We start from the raw sequence: 24,692 nt of genomic DNA on the forward strand, positions 1-24,692 counted from the left end.
ACCTCCAAATAAATCGAGAGATAGTAGATTTAAAGACAAATTCATCCCTCCTGGTGAGCCAAAGTGGCATGGCCTGCAAGGGATACAAGAGCTTCGGTACCAGACTCATTTTCACTAAGGCCACCCGACCCAGAATCCCCAGCGGCAGGTCCTGCCAAGCTTGGCACAGTTTTGCGATGGCCTCAAGGGGCCGGCGGATATTCGCGTTGTAAAGCGTGGGAAGATCAGTGCTGAGGTATATGCCGAGGTATCTCATTGGTTTAGTCGTGGGTGCGATAGGCAACCCCGCGTGCCAGGTCTCCGCCCGGCCCCCAGCCAGTAGCAGAAGTTCCGATTTACTACAATTAACTTGTAATCCCGACAGTGCTCCAAAGGCTCGGATCACCTCCAGAGCTCTGGGCAGATGTACGGAAACATGATCCAAGTAGAGTAAGATGTCATCAGCAAACAGGCTGATTTTGCATTCCTGTCCCCGTACCGCAACTCCCTGAATTGTCACATCCTGCCTGATTTTCGCTGCAAGGGGTTCGATAGCCAGGAGGAAGAGGAGCGGTGAGAGCGGGCACCCCTGTCTAGTTCCTCTCTGCAGACCGAAATCTTCCGTCAAACCCCCATTGATCAGTAGGCGCGCCCTGGGGTTGTGATATAGGGCAGAAGCCCAGGCCAGAAAGTCACCCTGAAATCCGCCCCGACGTAAGACCCAAAAGAGATAATCCCAAGAGATGCTATCGAATGCTTTCTCCATATCCAGTCCCGCCACCGCCTCTTGTCCACCCCTGCCTACCCTGTCATGGATCGCTCCCAAGACCCTCATTAAATTCATGGAGGCGTATCGACCCGGCACAAACCCAACCTGATCTGGGTGAATGAGATCGGGAAGAAGGCCATTCAAACGTCTCGCCAAAGTCGCAGCCAGAAGCTTAATATCCTGATCTAGTAGGGAGATTGGGCGGAACGACCCCACCAGGTCCGGGTCCTTGCCCGGCTTAGGGAGTAGAACTATATGAGCCATATTATCCGGAAAGGAGCCCCTTGATGTCGCCACTTCGTTATACATTGCACTCAGGGGTTTCGCCACCAGATCTTCTAGAATGCGGTAGTATTCGGGCCCAAACCCATCCGGGCCGGGCGCCTTTGCCAATTTAAGGGACCGAATGGTGACACGGAGTTCAGCCTCGGTAATCGGCTGGCTCAAAGATGCAGCCTGATCCTCCTCCAGGCAAGGTAGTGATAACCCCCTGAAAAAATCCTGAAGGGCCATCTCATCCAGAGGTCTCTTACCGTATAGAGTTTCATAGTACTTAACAAATTGTTCCGCAATTCGTCTCTCCCCTTCATGTCGAGTGCCCCCACTATCGCGTATTGCCGTAATAATTTGACGTTTCTTATAAGGTCTCACTAGGTTCGCCAGAAGTCTCCCCGTCTTCCCTCCCCATCTATGCAGGTTATACCGTTGAAACGCAAGGGTTTGCTCCGCTCTTTGATGAAGTAGAGTCTCAATACGATCACGTATAGTCTTGTATTCCTGTCTCTCCTTATCCGAGAGAGAGGAGATGTGGGCCCTGCGAAAACCATGCAGCTGTCTCGTGAGTGAGAGGAGCTCAGCGCCCCGGGCCCTGCGTTTAGCCGCAGTGTATGCGATCACATGCCCCCTCAGGACTGCCTTGGAAGCGTACCAGTAAGATATTGGTCCAATATCCGGGGTGTCATTTGTAGCCTGGTAGTCCGCCCATCGTGCCCGGAGAAACGTCTGGAATTCCCGGTCTTGGTACAGGTGTAATGCCATTTTCCAAGAGGAGGCCTTCCTGCCAGCTGCCAAGGTCAGTGTGAGATCCACAGTAGCATGATCCGAGATCGTGGAATCTACTATCTCCGATCTAGTAGCCCTAGAGAACAGCCGTTGGTCTAGTAGTATATAATCCAGGCGGGCATATACCTTGTGTACATGAGAGTAAAAAGTAAACTCCGAGTCATATGGGTGTAGTGTCCGCCATACATCCACCAGACCTAAATGTTGCATCAGGAAGCCCACCCCCTTATTATCATGATCCTTCAGACTGCTCCTGGGAGGTCTGCAATCCACCCCCGGGTCTGCAGTGATATTCATGTCCCCCCCCAGGACCACCTGATAATCCGGGTAAGCCGAAATTAGGGAGAGAACAGAGGAGAAAAATTTATGACAGTAAGAGTTGGGGGCGTACAAATTACAGAGTAACAGTTTTAAACCCCAAAGTTCCCCCAGCACAAGTACATATCTCCCCTCCCGATCGGTCAATTGTTTATGCAAGGTAAAAGGTAGTCTCTTGTGCAACAGTATCGCCACCCCGCGTTTCCTGCCCCCGGAGGAGGAGGAATAAACATCCCCAACCCAATTTCTCCGCAACTTAGAGTGTTCGATCTGAGTGAGGTGAGTTTCTTGCAAGAACGCTACTTCCGCTTTCAGATGTCGCAAGCTGGTAAGAATACGGGATCTCTTTACCGGGGACCTGATGCCATCGACATTAAAGGTTACAACTCTTAAATCAGCCATAACAGTGAGAGAGTAGCTCTATGCAGCACAGCAATCCAGAAGGAAACACCCCTCCCAAAGTGTGTGAACTCATCCATTCTCCACCAGCCAAATACGCATTCGTCCAATACAGAAAGAATAGGTGGGCCCAGGCGAAGCCTCCCAGCTAAGCTTCGCTGGCCCTGATATCTCTGTGCCCTCCAGTTCCACCCCCCAGACCCCCACCCTTCCCCCCTGCTCACTCATCCCATACACAACCACACGCTCCCATTCATTCCCCCCCCTAAACTCTCCCTCCACCCTCCCCCCCCCATTCTTGCCCCCCAGGCTGATCCCATCCCATCAGCATGCAAACCCATAAAGTTCCCCCAACCTGCCCGGAGCCCTCCCCCCCCACCCACTGAACAATACCCCTAACATATAGTCCCCGCAGTTAATGCAAAAACAGGAAGTGAAACACAAACAGTGAACAGTGAATAGGTGATACCAAGAAGTCCAAGAAAGTGCTCCAGAGCTGCCGCATGCCGCATCGAAAGGGATCCCCTCCAGCCAGGGCGGCCCGCACCAAGATCAAAGAGAGTCATTCAAGGGTTGGTGTAGCCGGCGGAGATACAGGAGTCCACTGGAAAGTCGTAAGCACCGCAGCCCCTCAACGCCAAGCGCGTATCACTCAGGTCACACCAGCCGCTCGGGTTCGGGAATCATATCCAAGTCGAGGAAGGGAGCCCCACCACCGCAATAGTGGTTTGGTCTCACGGTTCCGCTGAACGCGCAGAGGATAGTTTCAAAAGGACTCCAACACAGCTCCCAGGAGTACTGAGCCGCATCTGCAGGTGAGCCTCAAAGCAGCAACCTCCGGTTTAGGGTAACATTAGGCGGGTAAAGTTGCCAGAAACGCCCTGGCCTCGTCTCCGCTGTTAAAGGTGAGAGTTTTGCCCTCATGCCAGACTCGGAGCTTCGCCGGGTAAACCAGCGCGAATTTAACTCCTCTGTTGTGGAGGTCAGTGCAGGAGGGCGCCATAAGTTTGCGTTGGGCCGCCACCCGCACAGAGTAATCATTGAATATAAGCACTCGGGATCCTTTGTAATCCAAGGTGCCCGCCTTTCGGAAGGCCCGGAGTATGAGTTCTTTTTCCCTCCAGTTAGAGTAGCGGGCTATGGCGGTCCTCGCCCTGCCCCCCTCCAGAGGTCGGTTTCCAATGCGGTGCGCCCGTTCGCAGGCGAAGGCCTCCGCTCCCCCCGTCAGATTTAAGGTCTCAGGAAGCCACTTGCTGAAAATCATATAGAGGTCCTGGTCACTCACCGTCTCCGGGAGTCCGACCAGCCGCAGGTTGTTTCGACGGCTCCTGTTCTCCTGCTCCTCCAGGGCCGCCTGCAACTCCCGAGACGTTCGCGTGAGTTCTTCTACCTGGGCCGTCAGCGTCACACACGTGTCCTCCTGATCGGACACGCGCTGCTCTACCTCTGTTAGGCGCTGGCTGTGGGAATCGAACTTCTCGTGCATTTCATCCACCGCTGATTGAATTTTATTCAGTTTGTCTGCCAGCGCCGCCGTGACCGACCGCGTGATGTCTGTGATCCAGTCGCCAGCGGGGATAGTGAATGTGGCCTGCTCCGTCGCCATCTTGGAGGGGGTAAGAGAGGGTTTGTCCCGGGCGCCTTTCGCCGATTTTATGGGCATGCCCCGTGCCGCAGCAGTCGCCCCCGAGGACCAGGAAAAGAAAAGCGGGCTGTTGATCCCCGTCCCGCCTGCTCGTTTCTGCCTTGGGGATGCAGAAAGGCCTGTAGCGTCCGGCACTTTTAGCGGGGGCAAGGTAGGAGCTCTCCGGCGCTCGACCGCCCGGGCAGGCCGCACCACGCGACCCCCCCCCCGCCTCTGCAGTCTCTCCTGATAATGAATGGAAAAACTGGGAGGTAGTCCCCTTCCTCCCTGCTCGTTTCTGCCGTGGGGTCTCAAAATAGTCGATATGTGTGCCGGGTGTAGCGGGGGTGAGGCCGGAGCTATCCGCCACGCGGCCGTCTAGGCAGGCAGCACCACGTGACCCTCCCGCCGCTGCAGTCGCCCCCGAGGATCAGGAATAGAAAGGCGGGATATCAGTCCCCGGTCCGCCTGCTCGTTTCTGCCGTGGGGACTCGAGATCAGCGGTATGGGTGCCGAGGTTAGCGGGGATGAGGCCGGAGTTCACCGCCACGCGGCCGTCCAGGCAGGCAGCACCACGTGACCCCCCCGCCGCTACAGTCACTCCCGATAATCAAAGATAGAAAAAATAGAAAAGCGGGGTGTCAGTCCCTGTCCCACCTGCTCGTTTCTGCCGTGGGGACACAAAGGAGTCGGTAGTTTTGCCGGTTTTAGCAGGGGTGAGGCAGGAGCTCTCCGGCGTGCGACCGCTCAGGCAGGCAGCATCACGTGACCCCCCTCTGTTTTCTTTCTAATCTAAAAAAAAAAAAAAAAAACCCGCAAGTCCCGTAAGCGCTCCGCTCCGATAACGGTGAGTGCCTCTTCATCGGCCTCCTCATCACCGGAGCGTAGAGCGGCACCTATGGTACCGAAGAAAAGTAAAACGGTACCGGTGCCCCCATTGGAGGACCGTATCTCGGCCATCCTCCAAACTAAATTACAGGAACAACTCCAGCACCAGCTTCAGGAACTGCTTCCAACCCTGCTGGCACCACTCCTTCCGGTACCGGTCCGGCCCGAGCCTCGCACCACTACGCCAGTGGCCACCCCCTCGGTACCGATGAACACTTCGATGCCGGTCTTATCGGCACAGCCTACACTACAGACCTGCACGGCGGAGGACCCATCCCGAACCCAAGATCGACATCGATCGTCTCGGGACCGGGATCGACACCACTCCTCCCGGGACAGAGATCGGCACCGGTCTTCATCCCCCGGCACCGTATCCATGAGATCTGGCAAGTCCCTTTCTAAAACCCGCCATGCTGAGCCGGCCATCAGGGACCCTGACTTATGGGAGCAATCCCCACTCGGTACCGAGGAGGATGCCTCTTCCACTGATGAGGAACCCTCCATGGCTGAATCCACCTCCAAACCCGAGCAGTCCTCATTTACAAAATTCCTTCGGGAGATGTCTGGGGCTCTTTCCATCCCACTTGAGTCCGACTCCAAGAAGTCCCAGGCCTTTCTAGAAGCCTTGGACTTCGACCAACCCCCCAAGGAATTTCTCAAACTCCCCGTCCATGATATTCTGCGGGAGACGTTTTATAAAAACTTGGAGAACCCCCTTACTGTTCCAGGTGCCCCTAAGAAACTGGACAGTTTATACCGGGTCATCCCTATCCCGGGATTTGATAAACCCCAGTTGCCACATGAGAGCCTCCTGGTAGAATCCACTCTCAAAAAATCTCATGGTTCCAGTGTTTATGCCTCCACCCCTCCTGGCAGAGAGGGTAAAACAATGGATAAATTTGGAAAGCGCCTGTACCAGAATGCCATGCTGGCTAGCAGAGCCAACAATTACTCATTTCATTTTTCTTTTTATATGAAATATCTGGTACAACAACTTTCTGCTCTGCAAAAGTACATCCCTGAACGCAAGGTCCCATTGTTTCAGCAACAAATTTCCACCCTCCTTCAGCTTAGGAAGTTCATGGTACGCTCAATCTATGACTCCTTCGAGCTCTCCTCCCGTGCCTCTGCTCTGGCAATTGCCATGCGACGCCTTGCCTGGCTGAGATTATCTGACCTGGATGTGAACCACCAAGACCGCCTTGCCAACGCGCCCTGTCTTGGTGATGAACTTTTTGGGGAGTCTCTAGATACCACCACACAAAAACTTTCGGCTCATGAGACGAGATGGGACACCCTCATTAAGCCTAAAAAGAAGACTCCGCCGACACGTCCATACAGACCTCAGTCTTCTTACCAACGTCGCTTTTCTGCTAGGCCACTGAATCCTCCTCAACAGCAATCTCGTCGGCCTCGCCAACAACAACAACAACACTCTCAGGCTCGCTCGCAATCTCACCAGACAGCTAAGCCTCTCCCTCAAACTAAGCCTCCTCAGCCCTTTTGACTCCTTTCTCCAGGGCATAGCCAGTCTCCAACCCTCGCTGCCTCTGCCTCAACCTATCGGGGGCCGACTCACCATCTTTCTACGACGCTGGGAGGCCATCACATCAGACCTGTGGGTTCTAAACATCATCCGTCACGGATACTCACTAAGGTTTCAGACTCTTCCTCCAGACCATCCTCCCGTAGAGTCTGCTTCTCACTCCTCCCAAACTCCTCTCCTCCTCAGGGAGGTCCAATCCCTCCTCCTTCTCAATGCCATCGAAGAAGTTCCACCAGACCAAAGAGGTCAGGGATTTTACTCCCGCTACTTCTTGGTACCCAAGAAAACAGGGGATCTTCGTCCTATCCTCGATCTCAGGAACCTCAACAAGTGTTTGGTCAAGGAAAAATTCAGGATGCTCTCCCTTGCCACACTTTATCCTCTTCTGTCTCAACAAGACTGGCTATGTTCCCTGGACCTCAAGGAGGCCTACACTCACATCCCAATCCATCAGGCTTCACGTCGCTACCTCCGATTCCAGATACTGAATCACCACTATCAGTACAAAGTGCTACCCTTTGGTCTCGCATCATCACCCAGGGTGTTCACCAAGTGCCTGATTGTGGTAGCAGCCTGTCTCAGGTCCCACAACCTTCAAGTGTTCCCCTACTTGGACGATTGGTTGGTGAAAGCAACAACCTCACCACTTGTGCTGCAATCAACTCACCATACCATCTCTTTCCTCCATCTCTTGGGGTTCGAGATCAATTATCCCAAGTCGCATCTGCTTCCCACGCAGCGCCTCCAGTTCATCGGAGCACTTCTCGATACCAACCTCATGAGAGCGTTCCTTCCTGCCGACCGGCACCGGACACTACTTCACCTCTGTCGACAGGTGCTCCTACAACCATCCATCCCTGCTCGCCAGATGATGATTCTTCTGGGTCACATGGCCTCGACAGTCCATGTAGTTCCTCTGGCGCGACTCCATCTGAGGATACCGCAATGGACCCTCGCCAACCAATGGTCACAGACCAGGGATCCTCTTTCTCATCCCATCTCTGTGACATCGTCTCTTCAGCGATCTCTTCAATGGTGGTTGAACTCCTCAAATCTTTCCAGGGGCCTCCTTTTGCATCCACCCCCTCATTCCATGATCATCACCACAGATGCCTCCCCCTATGCATGGGGAGCTCACATAGGGGATTTACGCACTCAGGGACTCTGGACCCCTCAGGAGCGTCAACATCATATCAATTTCCTGGAACTCAGAGCCATGTTTTATGCTCTCAAAGCCTTCCAGCACCTTCTCTATCCTCAGGTTCTTCTCCTGTGCACGGACAACCAGGTCGCCATGTACTACATCAACAAGCAAGGCGGCACCGGATCTCGTCCCCTTTGTCAGGAGGCCCTCCGAATTTGGACCTGGGCCACAGACCACAATCTTTACCTCAAAGCGGTCTATATCCAGGGCGAACAGAACTCCCTGGCCGACCATCTCAGCCGCATCCTTCAGCCTCACGAGTGGACCCTGGATCCTCCCACTCTCCACTCCATCTTTGCTCGCTGGGGCACCCCACAGGTGGACCTCTTTGCAGCTCCTCACAACCATCAGCTGCCCCAGTTCTGCTCCAGACTCTTCTCTCCACATCGTCTGGCCCCGGATGCATTCCTACTCGACTGGACGGATCGGTTCCTCTATGCCTTCCCTCCACTTCCTCTGATGTTGCGGACCCTGTTCAAACTCCGCAAAGACAGAGCCACCATGATTCTCATCGCCCCTCGGTGGCCCAGGCAACACTGGTTCTCCCTCCTACTCCAACTCAGCTCCAGGGAGCCCATTCCTCTTCCTGTATTTCCATCTCTGCTTACGCAGCAACGTCAGTCTCTGCTACATCCCAATCTGTCTTCCCTCCACCTGACAGCTTGGTTTCTCTCGGGCTGACCTCTCCAGGAAACCTGTCTCAGCCTGTCCGTCGCATTTTGGAGGCCTCCAGGAAACCCTCCACACTCCAATGTTACCATCAGAAATGGACCCGATTCTCCTCTTGGTGCCTCCTACATCATCACAATCCCACCTCATTGGCCGTGGAGACTGTACTGGACTATTTGCTCTCTCTGTCTAACGCTGGTCTCAAGTCTACCTCGATCAGAGTCCACCTCAGCGCTATCACTGCTTTTCACGAGCCTATCCTTGGAAAACCCCTCACGGCTCATCCTCTGGTTTCCCGGTTCATGAGAGGCCTCTTCAATATCAAACCACCTCTTCAGCCTCCCCCGGTCGTCTGGGACCTCAATGTGGTTTTGTCAGCCCTCATGAAACCCCCCTTTGAGCCTCTTGCTACTACCTCGCTCAAACTTCTCACATGGAAGGTGCTTTTCCTCATTGCCATCACCTCTGCCAGGAGGGTTAGTGAGCTACATGCACTGGTCGCCGATCCACCGTTCACTGTCTTTCACCACGACAAGGTGGTTCTGCGTACCCATCCAAAATTCCTTCCTAAGGTGGTTTCAGCCTTTCACCTCAACCAGTCCATCGTGTTACCTGTCTTCTTCCCAAAACCACATTCTCATCCTGGGGAACAGGCTCTGCACACGCTGGATTGTAAGCGTGCCCTGGCGTACTACCTTGACCGTACCAGGGCTCACCGCTCCTCTCCTCAACTCTTTCTGACCTTCGATCCTAACCGTCGGGGTCACCCTGTATCTAAACGAACGCTGTCCAATTGGCTTGCTGCCTGTATTGCGTTCTGTTATGCTCGGGCCGGCCTGTCACTGGAAGGAGCTGTCACGGCCCATAAAGTCAGGGCTATGGCTGCCTCTGTGGCTTTCCTCCGTTCCACGCCCATTGAGGAAATCTGCAGGGCGGCCACTTGGTCTTCAGTTCACACATTCACTACTCACTACTGTCTGGATGCCTTCTCCAGACGGGATGGGCACTTTGGTCAATCTGTGTTACAAAATTTATTTTCCTAATGGCCAACCATCCCTCCTCCCTCTCTGTTAGCTTAGAGGTCACCCATACGTTAAGAATATGCTGCCTGCTTGTCCTGGGATAAAGCACAGTTACTTACCGTAACAGGTGTTATCCAGGGACAGCAGGCAGATATTCTTACGACCCACCCACCTCCCCGGGTTGGCTTCTTAGCTGGCTTATCCTAACTGGAGACCACGCACTCCTCCGTCGGGCGGGAAGGCACTCGCGCATGCGCGGTGCGGCCAACTAGAACTTTCTAGTTAAAAAGGTCCGTACCGGGGCTCCGTCGGTGACGTCACCCATACGTTAAGAATATCTGCCTGCTGTCCCTGGATAACACCTGTTACGGTAAGTAACTGTGCTTTTTGGCTTCCCTTTTAGCCCTGTTGGATTTTTGTGTTTGGACTCCTGGTTCCCCTTTTTGTGCCGGATAGAGCTTGGAATGGGTCCTGTTTAGGGTCCGTCCAACCTCAGGGATGTTAAAGCCGGTGGGTCTCGTGCTGGGTCCCTTCCTCCACCTCTCCATATTTTTCTAGGGGCCTCAGCAGGCGGCCTGGCCCCCTGGTTGGTCAGCCCTCCAGCTTGAGAGCTGTGGAGTCTGTTCTGATTGAAAAAAATATCCTGAGGCGTGCCAGTCTACATGGCTCATTTCCCTGTAGAACGAGAGGGCACTCTCTAAAGTTAAAAGGGGATAGATTCCGTACAAACATAAGGAAATTCTTTTTCACCCAGAGTGTGGTGGAAAACTGGAACGCTCTTCCGGAGGTTGTCGTAGGGGAAAACACCCTCCAGGGATTCAAGACAAAGTTAGACAAGTTAGACCAGAATGTACACAGGTAAGGCTAGACTCAGTTGGGGCTCAGCTGCTGGGCTCGATGGACTACTAGTCTGGCCCAGCAGCTGCAATTCTCATGTTCTTATTTTGTGGTTTTCTCACCTAACCGGCACTTTTTCTTGCAGCTAGGGCATTTTCCGACACAATGAGCATTTTTAAAGGGCAAAAGTGCTCATTGTGATCCATACGTGAGGTGCTCGCAGCCGGCCTGTGTAAGCGTTGTGCAGGCCGGAGCAGAAGGTCAGCCTCATTGGCAGCGGTTGCCGGCGGCCAGGGCACCCCGTTGATGGTGCTTCGGATTGCAGGGAAGCCTGGGCTTCCCGCGACGCCCACACGGAGGGTTCCCCAGCTGCCGACGGTCTGAGAGAAAGGATTCCCATACTGCCGGTCTGGCAGGTGATTCCCTTTTCGTGTCAATCGGTTCCTCGGCCTCAGCATCGGGAAAATTCCAGGCTTTTCAGCCGTGGGAGGCCGCAGGAACTCCGATTTTGGCAATTTCAGTCCATTTTCGGCGTGAACCTCCTCCTTCCTCTGTTACCTCAGGTGACCTTCCCCCTGTTCTGGTAAAACAGGGGCAAGGTATGTCAGAGTCCCCTGCTGGGGCAGGGAGTCCCTTAGGGCCGCTGGGTGTCTTTTCCCCCTTTTGTTAGCACTTTGAAGATCTTATGTGCTGGCGGCAGGAGGTTCCATGTCTACTGGGGGGGGGAGTTACCCTTGATGTCTTCCCCGGTGCGGCCCCACACAGCGGCAGTTTTGCCCCCCTCTACTACTCTCTCATCCCCACACCCGAGAGTCTCTTGGAATGAGGATTTTTAACTAGAGGAGCAAGATGTTATTGATGAGGACCTGGACCTTTTGGGGAGAATTCCAGGATTCTTTTGGGGGTCGGATTCTGCCCGTGAGGGGTTCGAGCACCCTCCCCATCTGGCGAAGATGCGTCTGTGGTGCACATTTTTCAGCGGGACAAGCTTCATGGGTTAATTGTGCAGGTCTCCTCGGTTTTGCACTTTGAGGACCCTGTGTCAGAGCCCCCATGTACGGTGGACCCCTTGCTTCAGGGGATCCGCTCTGCTTCCCGTTCTTTTCCTATGCTTCAGGATACTCAGGATCTTATGCTCACACAGTGGCAGGTGCTTAGGCCACTGGCTCGAGGTGGCACTGCACATGGGCGTGATTTCTGCCACATCTGCTCTGGTAGAGGGGTTGCCTCTTTTCCATCTGCTGGGCTCTCTAGAGGCAGATTCTTCCAGCGCATACAGTCCTTTCGTGGGGCCTGCCGGGATGCAGGTAGCGCCCCCACCAGGTCCCCTGCCACCCATCCTGCCCCATGACTCCTTGCCAGCACCCGTCTTTGTTCCGGTGGGCACATGGCTTCGAGAATTTTATCCAAATTGGGCAGACATCGTGTCCAGTCATTGGGTTCTGGAAGTGATTCGGGACGGCTATGCTCTGGAGTTTGCCCGGCCCTTGGGGTTCTTGCCAGACTGTTTTCTAGCTTCTCCCTCGCAGGTGGCATGGATGCAGCAGGCTTTTCGCCAGACCATTCCAAGATTGTTAGATCTCCACTTGGTGGTGTCATTTCCCCCTCGGGAGTGGAGCACAGGTTGGTACTTGTTTTACTTTGTGGTGCCAAAGAACGAAGGGACCTTTCGACCCATCCTGGATTTGCAGGGGGTCAACAGGGCTCTTCAAGTGCCTTCCTTCTGCAAGGAAACTCTGCGGTCTGTGATTCTGGCGGTTCAGCCGGGGGAGTTTCTGACCTCTCTAGATCTGATCGAGGCCTACTTGCTTTTTCCCATTCGGGCCTCCAATCATCGCTTCCTGCGCTTTGTGATCTTGGGGCAACATTATCAGTTCTGTGCACTTCCCTTTGGTCTGGCCATGTCTCCACAAACGTTCACCAAGGTGATGGTGGTCGAAGAGGGCATTCTTGTTCATCCTTATCTGGACGACTGGCTGATTCGAGCCAAGTCGTTCCAGAAGAGCACAAGGGTCATGGCTCAGGTGGTGGAATTTCTGCTGTTGCTGGGATGGGTAGTCAACTTTGCAAAGAGCCGGTTGTTTCCATCTCAGCACCTGGAATATCTTGGTGTCCTGTTCGCCTCCTTGGGGGGAAGGTCTTCCTTCCAGAGGCCTGAGTAAGCAACTTACAATCTCAGATTTGCCTGCTTATGGTGTCCCGGAGTCCTCAGCGCAGGATTTCCTCCAAGTCTTGGAGTTAATGGTGGCCTCCCTCAATGTGGTGAGGAGGTCGTGGGCCCACATGTGTCCTCTTCAGTATGCACTTCGGAGGTGGTTGCCTCAGAGGCACAGTCTGGGTCACCTTGTTCCACTTCTGGGCTTAGCTCCAGACTCCCCATCTTGTACAAGGGGTGAGTCTGGAACAGCCGCAGTGGATGGTGCTGCTCACAGATGCCAGTCTTATCGGTTGGGGAGCCCAGTGTCTAGGGCACTCAGCTCAGGGCACCTGGTCAGAGGAGGGGGCTTCTTGGTCGATCAATGTCTTGGAGACCAGAGCTATCCGTTGGGCATTGATAGCCTTCCAGTCCTTTCTTATGGGCATGTTAGTCAGGGTTCTTTCAGACAATGCCACAGCGTTGGCCTTTGTCAATCATCAGGGGGGCACCAGGAGCACTTTGGCACAGAAGGCAACTCTGCTCATGGTCTGAGCGGAGTCACATCTTCAAGAAATATCAGCACCTCACATAGATGGAGTGGAGAATGTTCAAGCGGACTTCCTTAGTCGTCACGTGCTAGGTCCCAAAGAGTGGTGTCTAAGGCAGGTGGCTTTTCATTTGATAGTGCAGTCTTGGGATCAGCCCCTCATGGATCTGGTGGCCACAAGTGTCAATGCCAAAACACCTCACTTCTTCAGTCGTCGCAGAAATGGTCAGGCCAAGGGCCTGGATGCTCTGGTTCAGCCATGGCCAACGAAGGGGCTGTTGTATGTATTCAAGTTTAATAAAATTTTGATTTGATCACAAAATCTTACTTCAATGCGATTTACAAAAACTGTTAAAAATTGGGATAACATAATAAGAATAACACATTACTCGGACAATTGATTTACACAACTATATACCAGCCAAACACAAGGAAAAAATAAAATGGATTAAATACAATTTATAAAGTAAATCAAACAGGGTAGGATATTGAAACAGAAGGATGGGTAAAGGATTACCTGCTCGATTTTACTTATAGCTCTTTTTATAAAAAAGAAAAAAAAAAAATCTTGGGGGTATATAAAATGCATGTAACTTAGTTAAAAGCTTCCTTAAAAAGCCAACTTTTTAATAGTTTTTAAATTTACCAAGCAATTTTTTCCCTCTGTGGCCATTAGTAGGCAGAGTTCTTCTCTGCATAATTCGCCATCCAGGTCTCGTGGTACTGGTGGCTCCAGATTAGCCTCGTCGGCCATGGTACACGGATCTGGTGAGGCATCTGATGGCGGATCCAATTCCTCTGCCTCTCTTGGACAACCTTCTAACTCAGGATCCCTTTCCAATGTTTGATCCGGGTTCCTTTTGTCTTACGGCTTGGTTCTTGAAAGGGGTCGCCTAGGTAAGAAGGGGTGATCTCAAATCTCTTGGAGTCACGGAGGCTCTCAACCTCTCAGGCTTATGTGAGGGTTTGGCGTCTATTTTGAGGAGTGGTGTGATGCACATGGGGTGGTCTCTTTTCATGCTTCCCTGCCTAACATCTTAGAGTTTTTGCAGGATTGCCTGGATAGGGGACTGGCTTGGTCTTCTCTCCGGGTTCAGCTTGCGGCCTTGTCAGCCTTTCGGAGGTTAGTGAAAGGTCAGCGTTTGACTGCCATTCCTGATGTGATTCACTTGTTGTTCTGGCCTCCTGTGCTGCCCTCTGTTTCATCTTGGGATCTCAATCTGATTCTGTCAGTTCTAGTGTGCCCTCCTTTTGAACCATTGGGCGACTGCTCTTTGATGGATCTTACTCTCAAAGCGGTCTTCTTGTTGGCCATTACTTCAGCTAGACGTGTGTCTGAGCTGCAGGCTTTCTCTTGTAGGGCTCCCTTCTTGGAGTTTTCTAGGGAGCGGGTTGTCTTGCGGCCTGTTCCTTCCTTTCTGCCAAAAGTTGTTTCTCCTTTTCATGTCAATCAATCTGTAGTCATCCCAGTGTTGGGTAGTCTGGAGGGCTCTTCTGAGCAAAGACAGCTGCGCAAGTTGAATGTCAGTCGGGTCCTTTGCTCTTCTTTGCAGAGGACCCAGGAAATCAGGAAATCAGATCATCTCTTTGTCCTTCTCGCGGGTCCTCCCTCGTAAGGGGGATGGCGCTTCTAGAGCTACTATTGCACGCTGGATCAAAGAAACTATTGCTTCCTCTTATCTTTTGAAGAAGAAGCCTATTCCGGAATTTCCTCAAGGCTCATTCCACTAGGGGTCAGGCAGCTTCTTGGGCTGAATCTTCTCTAGTTCCTCCAGTGGATATTTGTAAGGCTGGCATCTGGTCTTCTCTGCATTCCTTTGTCAGACACTACTGTGTAGATGTTCAAGCGCATCAGGATGTGGTATTCGGTGAATGTGTTCTGGTATCGGCCCTTTGGGGGGTCCCAACCTTAATGGGTACTGCTTTAGTGTGTTCCAGCCATAAGGAACTATACCGGTCTATCAAGCGATACAGAAGGATAAATTAGGTTCTTACCTGCTAATTTCCTTTCTGTTAGCTTGTAGACCGGTATAGTTCCCTACCCTGTCTGTCTTTGTGCGGTGATTGCGGGTTTTTACTCGCATGCAGATTTTGAATTTTTCTGCAGGTTCTAGTATTTTTCTAGGGCCAGTGAGAAGTAAGAACAGCGGCTATGGCTCAGCTGGTGAGCTGTGGGGATGTTTTCTATACCAGGTTTATGTTCTGCACATGTTCCAACAGAGGTTTATGAATATTTGTTGTTTTTCTTCACTCCTGTTCAGAGTGTGTTCTACCGTTTTCAGTTATCCTAGGTTCTGCTTGGCTATTCGGCAGACTGGATCAGTAGAGGAGAAGCTGTATTGATATACAAGTTTGATCTCAGTCTCCACCTACTGGTAGCAGTGAGGTATATAACCCATCCATTAGGAACTATACAGGTCTACAAACTAACAGAAAGGAAATTAGCAGGTAAGAACCTAATTAATCCTTTTAGTAGCCTTCCTCTGGACAGACTCCATCCTTTTTATATCTTTTTGAAGATGCAGCCTCCAAAATTGTACACAATATTCTAAATGTGGTCTTACCAGAGTCTTATACAGAGGCATCAATACCTCCTTTTTCCTACTGGCTTTACCTTTCCCTATGCAACCTAGCATCCTTCTAGCTTTTGCCGTCACCTTTTCAACCTGTTTGGCCACCTTAAGATCATTACATATAATCACATCCAAGTCCCGTTTTTCTGTCATGCACATAAGTTCTTCACCCCCTAAACTGTACTGTTCCCTCTGGTTTTTGCAGCCCAAATGTATGACCTTGCATTTCTTAGCATTAAATTTTAGTTGCCAAATTTCAGACCATTCTTCAAGCTTCGCCAGGTCTTTCTTCATGTAATTCACACCATCCAGCGTGTCTACTCTATTGCAAATTTTGGTATCATCCGCAAAGAAGCAAATCTTACCCAACAACCCTTCAGCAATATCATTTATAAAACTGTTAAAAAGAACAGGCTCAAGAACAGAACCTGGAGGGCACACCACTTGTAATATCCCTTTCCTCAGAGCGATCTCCATTGATCACTACACTCTGTTGCCTTCCAGGAGAAACATTTTAGCCCGTCACTTTGTGACCCATCCCATTGACACTCAGTTTATTTATTAGATGTCTATGTGGAACACTGTCAAAGGCTTTGCTAAAATCTAAATACACCACATTTAGCGCACATCCTCTATCCAATTCTCTGGTCACCCAGTCAGACAGAGATTCTCAGATCCCAGATGGAGCCAAGCCTCCAGTTTTGTCCCATTCGACCTTGCAATTCCTTGCTAAAGGACTCTCAGTGGTGTCCCTTAGAGGTCAAGTAGCGGGACTTCCTTGTTTAGGGCTCAAGACTGAAGAGCTAGTCTGGAGTCTTATCAAGACATAGCCAGATTCCTTTAAGAAGCACTATGTTTCAGGCCCCTGGGGAGACCTCCATTCCCTTCTTGAGGTCGTAACATAATTTTGCAGGGTGTCAGGCTCCATTTGAGCCTCTGAGAGACGTGTATTTGATGGATCTGACACTCAAAATGGTTTGTCTGGTGACTATTGCCTCAACAAGAAAGGTCTTGAGGTTGCAAGCCTTTTACTTGCATAGAGCCTTTCCTCGAATTTACTGAAGCTGGAGTTTTGTGCCCCGTTCCATTCTTTTTGCCGAAGATTTCAGCATTCCTTGTCACTCAGGAAGTTGGGATTGCCAGCTTTCCAGTCCACAGGTCCCAAGGAGAAAAGCATCAGATTCTTTAAGTTGGATGTTGAGTGCTCCAACATCTTGAGGTCGCCAGCGAGTTCAGGCTATCTGGCCATCTTTTTGTGCTGACAAATCTAGCTAAGTCCAAAAAATAAATGGGGAAACCAAAAACTTGGTACTCTATCTATTGGAGTGATTAAAGAGTGTATCAAAAATAACACAAAATCACTCCTACAATACATTCAACATTTTTCTTATACACATTTAATGATCATTTATAAAGTGCAAAAAATATGCTCAGAGACAAAAACAAGGGGCGAACCCCAAGAATATCACCTCACTACTCAGTCATTGCATATAATTCGATGATGTAAGAATAAAAAAATAACTTTCTTTGCTGCTAACAGCAGTCAAAAACGTTCCTTTCCACTATGTACTCATAAATAAGAGACTTATCTTAGTCAGAGGTTCCGACATGGCCCATTTCGATCCTGCGTCAGGGAACCGAATATATTTGCATTCAAAATCTTACAGGGTGGTATGGTCTCTGAAAACATAAATATAAAAGATTTAATTTGTTAGAACACATCACATTTTTTTTTTTTTAACTTCATGTTTATAAATAGTATAACAAAATTCTGGCTTAATAGAGGGAACTCACTAAAAAATGTGTTAGAGGACATTTCAAAAAGCTAACTCTTCCACCAGTTCTCAATGGCAGAAAGAACATCGTCATACTGATTCAAATAACCTACATAACAACGTAAAGATGCAAACATCATAAAGACAAGCATCAAGAAAGTGCAGCTGTAAAAACATGAAGTTGAAAAAAGAGACTTAATAACATCACAGCTGTCATTCAGCTGGCCAATAAGGGAGCATCAAATGCGATACTAAAAACATGATGTCAAAAAATACTAAAAAGCTCATACTGAAAACAATTGAAAAGAGAGGCTGAAAAAATTCTTGGTCCACTCTACATTCATTTTCTATCTTTAGAGTGGATGTAGCATCAAGGGAGGACTCTGGCTTTTGGGTCCTCAGTGTTACAATCTGGTGCAGTGGTCCCACGTTAGATTTTTGGGACTGCTTTTGTATGTCCCACTTGTCCAGAATAACCCTGAAGATGTAATAGGACAGACTACATTAAGGGGTTTCAAAGAGGGACTAGATAAATTCCTGAAAGATAAGGGGATTGAGGGCTACAGATAAAGGAGGACACAGGAGCAAAAAGGGCAAAGATAAGAGGGAAGAAGAGGGTTTTCAGGATATAAGGAAGTAGGAATCCAAGGGTTAGACAAAATCACTTACAGGTCATGGACCTGATGGGTGCCGCGTGAGCGGACTGCTGGGCTCAATGGACCCTTGGTCTGACCCAGCGGAGGCAAATTCTTATGTTCTTAACATACCTATTGCCACTAGAAAAAGAGATTAGGTTCTTATTTCGCTAATATCTTTTTTAGTAGATAGGAATGTCATTCTGGACACACACACACTGTCATATTTCTATGCCTGCATTCTGTTTCACTCACAGTGTTCAATTGGATGCCAGTGAGACCTTTAGGATATGAAGAATAGTAGATTTGTTAGGACAGTGTTTTTCAACCTTTTTACACCTATGGACCGGCAGAAATAAAAGAATTATTCTGTGGACCGTCATTGGTCCATGGACCAGCGGTTGAAGAACACGGGGCTAAGTCGTGGGCCAGACCCCACCCATCTCTACCCAATCTCTACCCCAGGCTCCGCCCCCATAATAGTACTAATTGCACCTTGCACGTCTGGAAGCCTTCCCTCTGATGTTGCAGTCAGAGAGAAGGCTTCCGGTTCAGGCGCAGGATGCCCGTAGGAGCCACTGCCTGTGTCTTTGTGCACTGAATCAGTTAGGAAGAGGGAGCTGGCATGAAGATAACGCCGCATCGATCGCACCGTGGACCGGCGGTTGAAAAACACTGTTTTGGGCCTGATGCACATGCTGGCCCTGTGGACCGGCAGGAAATTTCTGTGGACCGGCACCGGTCCATGGACCGGTGGTTGAAAAACACTGTGTTAGGACACTTTGGGTATTGTTTGGCTCCATGAATGTCACAGGCATGATTGTTTCACTATTTTAATTGTTCAATGGTAACATGTTTGGTATGATTTCAGATCAGAATACTCTGGTTCTTTGGAACACATTTATTGAAACTTAAAAGTAATGTTTCTGTAAATTTTTTTGTTTGTTTGTAGAACATTTTATGTACCTCCTAATGCAAGTTTCTAATTAAAATATGGCTGTGGCAGGTTTTATGAAATCATTTTAACATCTGTTTGTACTCAATTATTGTTGGGTATTCTCTTGGCTTACTGTTTCTGCATATTAGTTCTCTATTAACAGGCAAGTCATACAGAATGTTTTCCTTTATATGGCTTCTCCATTGCTGCTTAAACTTCCTCTACCTTTGAGCTCTCAGATTTTCCAATAGGGTCTCCATATAATTCAAGACCTCAGTCCTAGTTCAATGCAGACTGAAATTTAAAATTGAGCCATATACCATAGGGCTTTATTCCCTCACTGTGAAGGCTTGGATTAGCAGTCTGTCGGTAGTAAATTTGTGTGTGATTCAGCTGTTCAGCAGTTGGTGGTATTGACTAGTGCTGCCCGATTCAGGGAAAAATAAATTTGATTAAATTCAGCCTATTGAATCAATTTTTCAATTTGATTTGCCCAATTAGGCTTTTTTTTTTTTCTTCAAATGATGTGGTGGGTTTATTTTGTAGCCTCTTAACCCACCCCACCCCACCCCCCTTTGCCCTCCAACCCCACGCTGACGCTGTGGTGTAATAAAAAAAATTTTTAAGACTTTTTCTCGCTCTGTTAGGTCCTAGCTCACACTCACTGCCTAACACCAGCTCTGGCAGGATATACATTTCAGAACTGACATACTTTAATCACAAAATTAGAAAATAAAATTATTTTTTCTACCCTTTGTTGTCTGGTCATATTATTATTGAAATCATGTTGGTCCCAAGCTCTGGTTTCTGCCCATTTGACGTTTTCTTCTTTCTCCGTGCTCACCATCCATCTTTCATCTCTGTACATTCCTTTCCACTATAATAAAAAGCAAGTGGAATTGTCCAATAAGGAAAGGTGCAACAAATAAAAATGTCTTTCAACTCATCTGGACAATCAGGTAATCCTTTATTCTTCCAAAAATACTCGACCCGACATGTACATGTTTCGGCCCTACGGCCTGCGTCAGGAGTCTTGAGGATCTTTGGGTATAAATAACCACGTGTATGGACCACTCTAAAATGCTTTATATATCAAAACGCTGTCGGCTGTCGGCTGAAAGCTTGCTGTAAAAAATCGTCGTCAAAATGCTTGCTGAAAAACGATCAGCGTTTTGATATATAAAGCATTTTAGAGTGGTCCATACACGTGGTTATTTATACCCAAAGATCCTCAAGACTCCTGACGCAGGCCGTAGGGCCGAAACATGTACATGTCGGGTCGAGTATTTTTGGAAGAATAAAGGATTACCTGATTGTCCAGATGAGTTGAAAGACATTTTTATTTGTTGCACCTTTCCTTATTGGACAATTCCACTTGCTTTTTATTATTCTGTTTTCTGTGGATTTGTTTCCCCTGTGTTTTGCATTCCTTTCCACTGCCATATCCAACCTTTCTGGGGGTTTTCCCCACTGTCTCCTCTCTCTCTTTCCTCCTCCCCCTCTCTGCCTGCTTGCCTGCCTGATGCTCTGGGTCAAACCTTTCTATTCCCCTCCATGCAGCATCTCCCTCCCCTCCATTATCATGTGCAACACTTCTCTCTCCCTGCTCTCCGCCTTATGTTCAACATCTTTCTTCTCCATGCAAGTATCCCTCTCCACCACCATATGCAGGATTTCTCCCTTTCACACCTTTCTACCTCTTTGTTGCATTCCCTTCCTCTCCTCCTCCCCATGTCAAACAATTATTTCTCTTTCCTCTCCACCCCCCCATGTGCAGCAGCTTTCCATCCCTCCCTCCTATCCCCCTGTATGGCACTTGCTGATCGAACATGGAGCTTGTAAAACTTGTATATCTAGTCTGTTAACACTTTTGCTATGTCAACCATATAGTGGAACGTTTTGGGGAGTGTGTGGCACAGTAGTTAGAGCTACAGCCTCAGTACCCTAAATTTGTGGATTTAAATCCCTCACTGCTCCTTGTGACCCCCACATTGCCCCAGGTACACTAGATAGTTTGAGCCTACTAGGACAGATAGTGAAAAATGCTTGAGTACCTGACTGTAAAACCACATAGGATATATAAGTGCTATATAAATAAAAAATAAATAAATAAACATAAATGAAACCTTCTTCAGGTACAAGGTGATTTTCTGAACACATTTATGCTGTTCACATTCCCTTCAGTTTGTTAAATGTCTTCTGCTTATCCTTTTATTGTATTTAATGTGAATTTTATTTAAAGTCAGCTATGGTAAAATGAATGCATTCTCTTCTGCCACAGGGCCTTGGCCTTGGAAGAAAAGCGCCGGCTTGAGGCTAGGATAGCACAGCTGGAAGAAGAGCTGGAGGAGGAGCAGGGCAATACAGAAATGGTGAATGACAGATTCAGAAAAGCTACTTTACAGGTAAGTCATTTGTCTTGAGCTTACATTGGATTACATTGGAGTCTGGTGCTTCTCAAAGTAGAAAAAACAACTAAGGTATTAGTGGTTATTTTGGACCCCTCCTTGACATACAAGGATCAAATCACAAATTAATGGAAGAAAATCATGTATATAATGAGACAGTTGAGTAGGTGAAATTTTATTTTTTTTTTAATCATTTTGCATTGGTGGTTCAGAAGATATCACAACTTGATTACTGTAATTCTTTGTATTTAAGCTTAAATTAAAAAATGTTAAAAAAATATATATATTACAACTGATCCAAAATACTACAGTGAGATTGATATATGGTCTGAAGAGATACAATAGTGTGTCTATTTTATAAAAACCAAACTAAAACTTAGTTTTATAGACCGAGTCATCAACCAAATGGAGCTCGACTCGGTTTACAATAATGTAAAACATAATACAGGTATTCGTCGACTTATGACCTCAATTGGTTCCAACTGACAGGTCGTAAGTTGATCGGTTCGTAAGTCGGCCTATGTTAGATTATATTTAACGGATTCGAACCGACAGCTTGTGCACCCTTTAAATACTGATGGGAGTGTTCGAAACAAGCTACTTAATGCCCCTTTTAAACTTCGGAAGAAGTTCCCAGAACTGCCGAGCGACACACGGGAACACAGCGACAGAAAAAAGGCAACCAGACGTTGATGCTGGCTTACAATCATGCTGCGTAGCGAGACTTGGAAGTGCTGGAAACTGTCGTAAACGTGTCATAAAGTCAAACAGTCGTAAATCGCATAGGTTGTAAGTCAATGAGTACCTGCACATAAATTTGACAAGAAAAAGTGACAAGAAACTTCATTGGCTGCCTATGGAGAAATGTATTAATTTAAAACTGCTTTGATTCATCATAATATAGAGGCTTAAGAACATAAGAATAGCCATAGTGGGTCAGTCCAATGGTCCATCAAGTCCAGTAGCCTGTTCCTACGGTGGCCAATCCAGGTCACTAGTACCTGTCCAAAACCCAAGGAGTAGCAATATTACATGCTACCGATCTAGGGCAAGCAGTGGCTTCCCCCATGTCTTTCTCAATAACAGATTATGGACTTTTCCTCCAGAAACTTGTCCAAACCTTTCTTAAAACCAGCTACGCTATCCGCTCTTACCATGACCTCTGGAAACCTTTACACATTTGCATTATTCTTCTAACAGGAGGATTGCGAACATCTGCAACGTGACAAACACGCTCAAGAAATGGTTTGCAACATGGCAGATGAGGTTCAACGTGGATAAGTGTAAGGTGATGCATGTCAGTAACAGAAATCTTATACACGAATACAGGATGTCCGGGGCGGTCCTTGGAGAAGACCCCCCAGGAAAGAGACTTAGGAATACTGGTTGACAAGTTGATGAAGCCATCCGCGCAATGCGCGGCGGCAGCAAAAAGGGCATATTCACTATTCTGAATAACTTCGTATCATCTGCAAATTTAATCGCCTCACTCATCTTACCAATTTCCAGATCATTTATAAATATGTTGAAGAGCATGAGTCCAAGCACCGAACCCTGTGGCACTCCACTGGTGACACTTTTCCAGTCCGAGTATTGTCCATTTACTCCCACTCTCTGTTTCCTATCCGCCAGCCAATTTTTAATCCACATGAGTATTTCACACTCGGTTCCATGGCTCGCAATTTTATGAAGTAGTCGTTCATGCAGAACCTTGTCAAAAGCCTTCTGAAAATCCAGATATACAATGTCGACCGGGTCACCCTTGTCTATCTGTCTGTTTACTCCCTCGAAGAAGTGCAACAAGTTCATCAAGCAAGATCTTCCTCTGCTGAAGCCATGCTGGCTGGTCCTCATCAGATTATGTTCATCAAGGTGCTCAATGATGCAATCCTTTATCAGCGCCTCTACCATCTTTCTCGGTACCAAGGTCAGACTCAACAGTCTGTAGTTTCCCGGATCACCCCTCAAACTTTTCTTGAAGATCGGTGTAACATTCTTCTGGAACCCTTCCCGATTTAATCAGCAGATTGGCTATCAGTTGAGGCAGTTCAGCTATAGTCCCTTTCAGTTCCTTGATTACCCTCGGATGGATGCCATCTGGTCCTGGGGATTTATCATTTTTAAGCCTATCAATCTGCCAGCATACCTCTTCTAGACTGACCGTCAACCCTGTCAGTTTCCCGTCTTCGTTTCCCGTGTATAGCCTGTCGGCTTCCGGTATGTTGCGTATATCCTCTTTGGTAAACACAGACGCAAAAAATGTGTTCAGTTTATCAGCGATGGCTTTGTCCTTCTTTAGAACTCCCTTCATTCCTCGGTCATCCAACGGCCCAACCGCTTCATTCGCGGGTCGTTTCCCCTTAATATATCGAAAGAATGGCTTGAAGTTTTTTGCCTCCTTGGCTATTTTTTCCTTGTAGTCTCTTTTGGTCCCTCTTACTGCCTTATGGTACCTGCTTTGATGCTGTTTGTTCTTTTTCCAGTTTTCGTCTGTTTTTGACCTTTTCCATTCCTTAAACGAAGTCTTCTTGTCCCTGATTGCTTCTTTCACTGCTACAATGAGCTATGCCGGTTCCTTGTTCTTTTTCCTCTTGGATCCCTTGTTGATTTTTGATATATATAGATTTTGCGACTCGGTGACTGTGTCCTTAAAAAGGGACCTTCTTGCTCTAGCGTCTTTTCAGTGCTTATCCTCTTCTTGATCTTCTTCCCCATCATGAGTCTCATCCCTTCGTAATTTCCTTTTCGGAAGTTCAGCGCCGTGGCAATCATTCTGGATCGATATTTGAAAACAGTGATGGAGTTCAAAAAAACTGTGGGATAAACACAAGATCTAGAATCGGAAAATAATAGTAAATATTGAAGAACTGAGGCCAGTACTGGGTAGACTTGCACGGTCTGTGTCTGTATATGGCCGTTTGGCGGAGGATGGGCTGGGGAGGGTGTAGATGACTGGAGTGAGCATTGACGGAGACTTCAGTAATTGGAACCTAAGAACAGTACCGGCAGCGCTTTAGATTCTTGCACAGAAATAGCTAAGAAGAAAAGAAAAAAAAAATCCAACAAATTTTTAGATTGAATCAGGTTGGGCAGACTAGATGGACCATTCGGGTTTTATCTGCCATCATCTACTATGTTTCATCCCCGTGTCCAGGTCGAAGCGGATCATATTATGATCACTGGTTCCCAGCGTCCCCTCTATTTCTACACCTTGCGCCAGTACTCGTAGTTTTGAATGTTTATCTTCGGCAACTTTTTATCCCTTATTGAATCACAACGATTGGTTATGCTCTCTAGATCTTAAGGAGGCTTACACTCACATTCCAAATCATCCAGTACCTCAGTGGCGCATCACCACACTCA

The 24,692-nt window shown here is 48.5% G+C and overlaps 1 protein-coding gene across 2 annotated transcripts in view; it reads left to right on the forward strand.

The window, feature by feature from the left end:
* The window catches only part of MYH9 (myosin heavy chain 9), an 807,001-nt gene that overhangs the window by 715,990 nt on the left and 66,319 nt on the right, over nucleotides 1-24,692 (forward strand). For both annotated transcript variants that reach the window (XM_033935132.1, XM_033935133.1), the window contains exon 37: nucleotides 21,203-21,326. In XM_033935132.1, coding sequence (XP_033791023.1) covers nucleotides 21,203-21,326 — 124 coding nt within the window. The remainder of the gene's footprint in view (nucleotides 1-21,202; nucleotides 21,327-24,692) is intronic.

The sequence above is a fragment of the Geotrypetes seraphini genome, chromosome 2, assembly GCF_902459505.1.
Source record: "Geotrypetes seraphini chromosome 2, aGeoSer1.1, whole genome shotgun sequence".
NCBI classification, from domain to species: domain Eukaryota; kingdom Metazoa; phylum Chordata; class Amphibia; order Gymnophiona; family Dermophiidae; genus Geotrypetes; species Geotrypetes seraphini.